The sequence below is a fragment of the Meriones unguiculatus genome, chromosome 8 (assembly GCF_030254825.1).
Source record: "Meriones unguiculatus strain TT.TT164.6M chromosome 8, Bangor_MerUng_6.1, whole genome shotgun sequence".
NCBI lineage: Eukaryota > Metazoa > Chordata > Mammalia > Rodentia > Muridae > Meriones > Meriones unguiculatus.
Genome location: NC_083356.1, coordinates 1,326,170 through 1,335,618, shown reverse-complemented (window position 1 = coordinate 1,335,618; position 9,449 = coordinate 1,326,170). Strand labels below are relative to the sequence as shown.

Genomic DNA, 9,449 nt, shown 5'->3' with positions numbered 1-9,449 from the left:
CGCTTCGCTTTGTGTATGGCCTGAGGATGTCGCGCCTAAGGGCCTCGTCTCCCCTTCTGGTTTCAGGTTTCTGGAACAGACCTAGAGCTTCACCAAGTGACCTCAGCTGGGTAGGCACGGCTGCTAGACTCTCATCTCTTCAGACAATAGCAGAAGTCAGAGAGTGCCTGAGGATTGTTGGGACACCTGTTTTCCCTTTGGAGGACGCTAAATTCTTTGAGAAGACAAAGGCAGTTCAATATGGCAACTGAACTGAAAGAACAGGAAGGAGCCATTACTGTGATTTGGTGACACTTCTTCAAACAACGGTGTCTTAAGGAAAGCTGGGAAAAGAACTTCTGAACTTTTGGGTTAAGTGAAAAAACTCAGCATGGCTCAGGTAAAAAGCTCTAGCGTCCTCCTTCAAGATCGTTCACTGGGAAGCCTGTTTGCAATGTCACTCTTGAATTCTGCCTTAGCCAACAATATTGACCATCCCCAGTGAGCCGAGCTGGGTATTAAGCGCCAGGGGGAGATCTAGAGGAAGGAAAGGAGACAGGCCACAGCCCCTGCCTTCAGGGAGCTTCCAGTCAAATGAAGGAGGTAGGCTACACCACATCGCAGGCGCTGGCGGCCAGTGGCAAAGCACCTGGTGCTCAGTGTACTTTCGGTATGTGAAGGACCGGGCAGCAGGGAGTGAGTAGTGTGGTGAATGCTTCATTTGTTTTTCTTTTTCAACAGGGATTTTATTGAGCTCCTGTTACATGCAAGGCATTGTGCTTGGAATACAAAGATGAATAAGGTTGTCCTTGTCCCCAGTAAGCTTCCAGGCTACTTGGGGGAGGGGGAGGGATGGAAAGACAGTCTATTATTTATTTTTATATCCATAGTGCCTTGCATAGTGGCTGGCTGGTGCTGGAGACTGGAGCTGTTGGTTAAAGGAGTTGGAAATGCTAGAAGCCGTGCTTCTGCCTGCATGGAGAAAAGAGCTTGAAGGGTGCATAGGATGTTGCTACCTAGAGAAAGAGAAAGGCATTCAGACTGTGTGGGCAGAGGCATGGGGAAACGTGATGAGATTCAGGGTACCATGGTCTTAGGGAGAGAGGGATTAAATGGGGGATCATTAGAGAGCAGGGTAGGTAATGGTGGATGGGGGAGTTTTCTGGAGAAGTCAGCTTGCTGTGCCTTCCTAAGGGATAGGGTGTTATCCCTGCGAACAGGGACCCCTAAAGACTGTTAAGCGTCAGAGTAATGTCCTTCAGAAGATACTTGTCATTGTGAAGGGGGCAGATGGAAGGACAGGATGACCAGCAGGGCCGCTGTCGTCTTCTGAGAGGAAGGCAGTGCGCTTCTCTGAGCTCTCTGAGGAAACCTCTACCAGTATCACCAGGATGGCAGCCTGACTATAGTGGGATTGGCTTTCTTCCAAGGGCTGCAGCACGCTCTGGATTTCTTCTTCCTTTGTCTGTCTGCAGCTTACTCCACAGCTTGTGTTTACTGTTGTGGAAAGGCTGGTGCTGCTGAGCGTTGCTCGGCCCTCAAAGCCTTGTACAGTTTTATTCTCCTTGGCCCTGGGAAAGTAGGCACGCTGACTGGCACTTCAGGTGTGAGGGAAGCAAGGCTTCAGAGAGAGACTTGCCTAGAATTGCACAGCCCGAACAACACAGCTCAGATTTTTAACTTTGGACTTTTCATTTCAAAGTTCATGGGAATGAGATAAGGGATCCCAAGACACAGTGATCACCCAAAAGAAAGTCTTTTTTTTTTTAAATCTGGGAGTTTGTTGATCAACTCTTCCTTTAAAAGGTGTTCTTTAGTAAGAAAATTCTATATTCTGGAGTGCTCATTCAGTAAAGTCAGTTCAGGAATTGGCAGTAAAGGGGTTATTTCTTAAGGCACCCCTCTTCAATTAACTTTGTTTGTGTACTTTGAGACAGGGTTTCTCTGTGCATCCTTGGCGGTCCTGGAACTCACTTTGTAGACCGGGCTGGCCTCGAATTAATTACCTTTTTAAACTTCATTTAAAGCACTCATACAAGTGGCTAAAAGGCAGAGCCAGGTGTGGTGGTGCACAGCTTTAATCTCAGCACCCGGGAGGCAGAGGCAGATGGATCTGTGAGTTCAGGACTGGCCCAGTCTACAGAGCAGGTTCAAGGACAGCCAGGGTTACACAGAGAAACCCTTGAAAACCCAGAGAGAGAGAGAATGGCCTAAGTGGTCAAAAGAAACTATTCAGCTCCAGAATCCGGTGCTTCTCTTAGCTGACGGCACTGGGAATTTAAAGTGGGAAAAGCCTGCTAGGAAAGTGCAGTGGGCACCAGCAGTTTCCCCATCTGAAGTAGGCTTTGAGTCCTGCACTTTGAGGGCTACACTGTTGAGGAGAAGCACTTCCTGCTTTTCCAGAGGACCCAGATTCAGATCCCAGCACCCACATCGGTCAGCTCTCAGCTCAGCTTCAGGGGCTCTGACACCCTCTTCTGGTCTCCTTGGGTACCTGTCCACATGTGGCATGCATGCATATATACATACATATGCGCGCACGCGCGCGCACACACACACACACACACGTAGATAAAGGTAATAAAAATAAAAGAATTGAGAAGGAAGTCACTGCCCCAGGAATCTCCCACTTGAGAGGCTCCCACAGACCTGACACCTGACAGCTGAAGCTCAGAGAGGCCTTAGGTGATGCGTAGTCCTGCACACGGGGTGTAGTAACCACAGGCTGCTGTTCGGTTGTTGACTTGATCTGTGTTTCGCTGCTGAGGGGTGCAGAGGGGGAGTAGTTCCCGCCGAGACAGGTAGAAAGGACCTGAGGGAAGCCAGGCTTGACAGCGAGGCAGGCGTTTCCTGCAGAGAAGCGATTGTTGCTGGGTGTAGACATGGACATGCTGAGAACGGCCTGTCCCTGCCCTGCCAGGTGACCTGACACCTCATCTCCTTCCAACTTAGGCTAGTCTTCTGGCTTGTGAAGGCCTAGCAGGTGTGAACTTGGTTCCCACTGCAGCCAGCAAGAAGATGATGCTGAGCCAGATTGCCAGCAAGCAGGCCGAGAATGGCGAGCGGGCAGGTAGCCCCGATGTGCTGAGGTGCTCCAGTCAGGTACAGCACTTGAGTCCACTGGGCCTGGGGGTTGGGGGACCTGAGCTCTGCCGGGAGGCTCCAAGCTCTGGTTCTCCCTGCTGTGTGCTAGTGCTTCTGCTTAGGGAAGTGGGGAGCCGAGCTGGGACCCAGCCGGGAAAGAGTGAGTGTGGGTGTTTGGAGAGCTCTCGTGGTCCTGCAGACTCAGGCCAGGAAAGGTAGAGGAAGCAGCTGTGTGGAGAGGCAGCAGGTGTTTTACTCTCCCGTAGAAACTGTCAGCAGACAGCATTTTTTTTCATGTTGTCTCCGATGGACTGTAAGTTTGGGTTTGATTTGTCTCCAAAGGGCCACCGAAAAGACAGTGATAAACCCCGCAACCGCAAAGATGATGACAGCTTGGCCGAGGCCTCTCATTCAAAAAAGACTGTTAAAAAGGCAGGTAACGGGCTGAGCCCCAACTCTGCAGTTGGTAACAGGGGTCGGCTCCTTTTCTTATCACTGACGCTCACGTTTTTCCCTAGTGTCATCCAGGGCCTCTGTGACACTTGCAGTCCACTCTTGGTACAGATGGGCAGTGTGGCTTGTGCTCCTCTAGCTGGGGCAGGCAAGCCAGCTCATTCTGTTGGCGGTGCCTGCCGCTGGCTCATGTAGTCCTCCTCCTCCCTTCGAGGCTCTTAGCTCACAGCTGTGACAGGAGGCAGCGCTTCTTGGTGTCAGAGGGTCCTGGTCCAGTGGCTGGAGTGGACCCCGAGTAGCGTAGTCTCTGGGCAGAGGGCAGTGAGCTGCCCACCTGACATGCCTGATTGTTGCCCTAGGTGGTGGTGGTGGAACAGAATGGCTCTTTTCAAGTAAAGATTCCTAAGAACTTTATTTGTGAACACTGCTTCGGAGCCTTTCGGAGCAGCTACCACCTCAAGAGGCACGTCCTCATTCACACTGGTGAGTCTGTGTGTGGACGCTCCAGTGCCAGTGGGAGAGGGTGTGGGGCTTGTGTGCCTGTGACCTTGTTTTCCGGGAGCGTTAGAACGGGGGCAGAGAGGTTGCATGGCCAGTGGTGGGCGCTGCGGCAGTGTTGTGCGAGTTTGAGGTCACTAAGGCGTGTGGAGGACAGCGGGAATGTGTGGGCCCTGCCGTAAGCCTCTCTCAGTACTCACTTCTCTTTGCCCCGGGCCAGGTGAAAAACCGTTTGAGTGCGACGTCTGTGATATGCGTTTCATCCAGAAGTACCATCTTGAACGCCACAAGCGTGTGCACAGTGGCGAAAAGCCTTACCAGTGTGAACGGTGTCACCAGGTAAGGCCTGCCTGTCGCCCACCCTGGAACAGCAGCACACGGACATTTGTCCTTCTCCAGGAAGAAGGGCCAGCCCCCGCCTGGCTTGGAGAGTCCTCCACAGTAGAGTGTGCGCCCCAGAGAGGAACAGCCCTGGCCACTGGGAGTCTTGTTGGGATATCATAATAATTCATTTGGTGGCTTGGGTGTTGGTTTTGGTGACGTTGTTGTTCTTCTTCTTCTTTCTTCTCCTTCTCTTCCTCCTCCTCCTTCCTCCTTCGTTCTCCTCCTTCTCCTTTGGTTTGTTAATTTGTTTCCCCCCCAAAAAAAAAACAGGGTCTCACTATGTGGCTCCAACTCTCCAGAACTCACTATGTAGACCAGGCTGGCCTCAAACTCACAGAGATCCACTTTACTTCTTGATTACTTGTCCTGTGGGAGTTTGAGGAGTGCTGGGCATGGTTTTTGTGTGTGAGACAGGGTTTCTCTGTGTAGTCTTGGCTGTCCTGGACTCACTTTGTAGACCAGGCTGGCCTTGAACTCACAGAGATCCATGCTCCTCAGCCTCCTAAGTGCTGGGGTTACAGGTGTGCACCGCAGCTCGGGCGCTGGGCATGTTTTAATCTCCTTAGGGTAGCTGTGTTGTCCTCATTTCACACAATGGGGAAAGTGAAGTTGAGAGAAGCTAACTCTCCCCGTGATACATTGGATAGGAGAAGTGCTGGTTTTACTCCCCTTCAGAGCGCCTGCACTTAGGAGGATGAGATGGAATCTTTGCCCTGGGGCCCAGTGTCTGATCTGATGAGAATGTAAGTGCGAGGACCAAGGGAGACAAGAGTGAGGGAGGGATGAAGGTAACTGACCTCCCTGGATGCTCTGCTCAGTCTCTCTCTATTCCACTTCACTTCACACTGGATCCTCAGAATGACGGGCCATGATGGCATGTCACCATCACCCAGTCCATCACAAAGCCAGCACAGTGGAATGAAAACCCACCAAGGAGCCAGGTTTGGTAGCACATGCTGCAATCCTAACACTCAGGAGGCAGAGCAGAGGATCACAAGTTCTCAGCCAGCCTCGGTTAAACTGCAAGGCCTGCCAAGGAATGTCCTGTGTGTCTGGTTTCCCACCGTGTCCTCAGGCCCAAAAAGTGTGCATGCCTAAGATAGAATGTGATGGGAAGTTTGTGGAAGTCTCGGGTGCGCGCTGGCCAGCCTCGCCCCTCTTGGGGTTGGTCTCCTCCCTGGCAGTCAGCAGCGAAGGCTTGAGCGCAGCAGCTCTGCTCTGTTGGCCGCTTTCAACCACTTCTACAGGTGAGCACACAGGTTCAGGGCTGTTGGGTCGTTTGCCGTTGTCACCGTCAGGGAAGTCCAGCCGTGGCTGCAGCGCTGGCTTCCGGCTGCTGTGAGCTGTGTTGTACCTAGTGCAGCACGGGGCGGAGGTCAGCGGAGGACTTCTGGAGGTCTGTTCTCTCCTTCAGTGTGCGGGATCTGGAGGGCAGAGCCAGGTCGGCGGGCCACTTTGCCTTGAGCGGGGGGCCATCCCAGCACCCTCTCCAGCTCCCCTTTTTGAGATAGGGTCTTAGGTAGGCCAACTGGCTTCTGGCCTGCTCTGCAGCCAAGGGTGACCTTGAATCTCTGCTCTCCCTGCCTTCTGCCCCCGGGAGCTCAGTTTATGGGTGTTGGCCATTTCCAGGGCTCCATCTGTGCTAGGCAAGCGCTCTGCCAACCCAGCCCCCAGAACCAGCTATTGTTTGTTATTGGAGACAGGGTCTTTCTGCATATCCCTGGCTGTCCCACAGCTCTCTATGTGGACCAGGCTGGCTTCAAACTCAGAGATGCTCCTGTCTCTGCCTCCTGAATTCTGGGATTAAAGGCGTACCCACCAGGCCCAGCACCGCGAGCCTGGCTCCTGGCTGCTGTGTGCTGTTGCTGTGTCCATGCTGAGACACAGCATAACCTTCTCTTCAGGAGGGACCTGCCAACAGGCACCTGGATCTCTCTTGGTAACTTAATCTTCTCTCTCTCCACAGTGTTTTTCTCGGACAGACCGATTACTCAGACACAAACGGATGTGCCAAGGGTGTCAGTCCAAGACCTCTGATGGGCAGTTTTCTCTATAGGCACATGGGGCCCCAGGAGGTGGGGTGAGGAGAAGAGTCCCCGAAGAGCACCCCCCTCTGCTCTAATGGGTCCTGCCACTGCTCCCTCTGACCCTGTCCCCCTCGCTGGAGAAGTGGCCCCAGAGAGCAGAAGAGCCCATCGAGGACAGTGCTCCGGAGCCTCAGCCCTGTAAATAGTCTTTCGACTATGCGGATCTCGGGGGAGTTCCTACAGCATTCCTGGGCAGGGGAGCTGGTCCCTGGACCCTTAGCCAAGGCCATCGGTGGGGACTCAAAGGTGCAGGACCAAGACTGAGATGTTTCCACCACCTTGGACTGGAACTGGCAGCTGACGTGGAGAGGACTGGGGAGGGGGACTTATTTGTTCTGCTCTTGTTTTTGTTTATCCAAAAGCAGTTTCAGCAGGGAAACTGGGGATACAGGTATCTGGAGGCAAGTCCTTAAGCGAAGCAAGGATTGTGGCTGGCCCCGCCATTGTTTTTTTTACCTAGGCCCTTGTTCCGAATCCCTGCACCTTCCCTCCTGTTTGAAAGCAAATAGGACTGGGGCTGGCAGCTGAGCTTACTTGGACTTGTTATACACTGTGAGGACAAAAGAGAGACTGGGAGGGACAGGCGTGTGCTCGACCAGAAGAGCGGGCATGCCTTTCACCTCCTCGCGAAGAGCGGTGTCCATGGCTGTTCCTGGCTTGTGCAGCACTAGTGCCTGGTGGGGTCCGCTTGAGTGCCTTTGGAGGAAACTTAGGCGGGGTAGCCCACGCAGCCCTTTCCTCTGGGCAGTTGGTCTTGGTTATGGGTTGTGGCTACCTCACTGTCCTTTACCCCAGAAACCAGGCAGCAGTTGAGCAGGGAGTTGTCCCCTGTGACAGCCAGGGATAGTCCAGAGTTTCTAGCAGCTGTGAGAGGAGCAGCAAACGTGACTTGTGTGAGAGAGGCCCGCTCCCTGCTGCAGCCTGTGACTGCTCAAGTAGAAGAGGTGGCAGGCTGTGGTCTTCAGCCCCAGAGAGCTTCACCTTGGCTCCCTCCTCGGCAGGCGTCCACCCAGCCAAGTGGAGGAGGAGGGCTGCCGAGGAGGGCCTGCGGAAGACACCGTGTCTGCTCGGTCTTGACCTTCCTCTGCTCCAGTCCCCCATCTTGTCTACCCCTGAAAAAGTGATCAGATTTGTGTCTGTGTCTTGATTTGTGGGTGCTTGTGTTTGTTTGCTTAAACGGGGTGACAATTACCCAGATTTATTTGGCTATCAACTTAGAGGACAGAAAGCGTAGAGCAGCCTTCCCCTCCAACCAGAAGGGTTTATGCTTCTCTGAAGTTGCTGAGAACAAGGGAATGGGATTTGTTCCAGAAGGGCTTGGGAGGCTTTTGTTGTTTTTAGGTTGATTCAACAGTGTGCTGGTTAGAATGTTTCTACGCCAGGGCCTAAGGATGTGTGTCCCCTAGAGAAACGATCCTTAAGGGAGGTTTTGGGGTTTGGCTGAACACTACCCAACCCGCCTACGTGAGGTCTCCTCAGTCATGGAGCTGCCCTGAGCTGGCGGCTGCAGCTGGGGTGCCACCCAGCCCGGGGGTCCACTTCAGGAATAACGGAGGCCGGCCCAAGCGCACAGCTGCAGCTCGGGTAGGCATCTGAGGCCCAGCCTCCAGGAGGTTGTTGCCTAGTAGATGAGGGCTGTGTCCCTGCCAGTGCGTCAGGCAATGGTATGCTGCAACTCCAGGGCAGACGTACTTCAGGAAAGAGGAAGGGAAGATTTCCCGGCCCTAGGCTTCTCCTGAGCCACGGCGAGGGGCGGAGGAATGCCCACTGCCGTGTCTTCTAGCTTCATGCTGCCCTTAGTCTAATTGCTTTAGGATTGCACCTCTGTCCTTTGCCCCACCCTGTGGCCCCTGGGCCCCTGCACATGTGACACGCTCTGCTGGGCTGTGTACTACCATTCAACTCTAGGAAGGGGTAGGTGGAGAGAGGTAGCCTCCCAGAATGCTTTGGAACAGTTGAAGAGGGACCCATGCCTCAACATGAGTGTGCTGGGTCAGAGCAGGCCTGACCTTGGCTTCCTACCTGGGTAGAAGCTGGGAGGTGGGTAACTCCTGGGTGTGTACACATGGCCCAGCCGGAACCGCACTGCCAAGGCCTGGGTGTGAGAAGGCCAGAAGCTGGCAGGGGTTGAGGACAGACAGGCTCTGGAGTGAAGCGTAGTAGAACACGGAGGGCCCAGGAGCCCAGGGAAACACAGCTGCAAAGGCTCCTGGGCCTGCTGTCTCACCCTGCCGGGGTGGGGTCTAGCACTGGACAGATGTCTCAGGTGTGCGAAGAAAGGGGAACTGAAGGGAGGGCAGGTGCTCGGGCATCAGAATGTGAACGTGGGCTTGGGGGGGGCTCCTGCACCAGGCCTGCCAGTCTGCTCGCTGCCGCCTGTCTTTCCAGCCAGCAGGCACTTGCCATCGCCTAAGCTACTGATTGTGCTCCTTGGCTTGACACTGGGTCAAGATGAGTGGGGTTCCTGCAGTCCAGCCTTCTCCCCAGGCCCCTTCTGCCCCCGCCGTGGCCCTGGGCTTTTACCTTCAATTCCCCTCCTACCATGCTCCACTTTTTTTTTTTTTTAATATACTTATTTTGCTATGGGGGAGGGGACTATCAAATGAACAAGATCACTTTTAATGTAGTTTTTATAAGATGTTATAAACTTGTATCTTTTTACCATTAAAGTGCAGTGTATGTTCCTTCGTGATATATTTAGGATATTTAAATAAAAAGGATGGCGCTTTTCTACATTCCATCTCTCTTTGAGAAGGCCTGATTTGTTGGGGAAGCTTTTTCACTAAAAGCCAGGGTAGTTTGAATAGGTGGCGTCTCTTCCCTCAGTACAACTTGCAACAGAGCAAGCTGCCCCGTTAAAACATCTTTTCTCCATAGGGAAGCAAGGAGCAGAGGCCAAAGCGTATCATTTCTGCTGAGAGCAGGGCTGTCAGCAGCCTGCTAGAGTAAGGGCTGACTGCTGCT

The 9,449-nt window shown here is 53.4% G+C and overlaps 1 protein-coding gene across 7 annotated transcripts; it reads left to right on the top strand.

The window, feature by feature from the left end:
* Nucleotides 1–240: 240 nt before the first annotated feature.
* Znf740 (zinc finger protein 740) lies at nucleotides 241–9,225 on the top strand. 7 transcript variants are annotated; one of them, XM_021643511.2, is made up of 7 exons: nucleotides 253–379; nucleotides 721–781; nucleotides 2,932–3,081; nucleotides 3,406–3,495; nucleotides 3,876–3,999; nucleotides 4,235–4,353; nucleotides 6,365–9,225. In XM_021643511.2, the coding sequence occupies exons 2-7, from the start codon at nucleotides 773–775 to the stop codon at nucleotides 6,452–6,454; spliced, it is 582 nt and encodes a 193-aa protein (XP_021499186.1). In that variant the 5' UTR covers nucleotides 253–379; nucleotides 721–772; the 3' UTR covers nucleotides 6,455–9,225. The 7 variants fall into 7 exon arrangements, with proteins under 7 accessions (XP_060244535.1, XP_021499186.1, XP_021499183.1 ...); XM_021643507.2 differs by lacking the exon at nucleotides 253–379 and adding an exon at nucleotides 451–582; XM_060388555.1 differs by lacking the exon at nucleotides 253–379 and adding an exon at nucleotides 451–582 and having other exon boundaries at nucleotides 721–797.
* The last annotated feature ends 224 nt before the right edge of the window (nucleotides 9,226–9,449 follow it).

Bases quoted from the DNA above. Each gene is read 5' to 3' on its own strand.
- Znf740 (XM_060388552.1), top strand. The intron at 3,496-3,875 runs GCAGGTAACGGG...TTGTTGCCCTAG, and splicing joins CAAAAAAGACTGTTAAAAAG to GTGGTGGTGGTGGAACAGAA. The intron at 4,354-6,364 runs GTAAGGCCTGCC...CTCTCTCCACAG, and splicing joins AGTGTGAACGGTGTCACCAG to TGTTTTTCTCGGACAGACCG.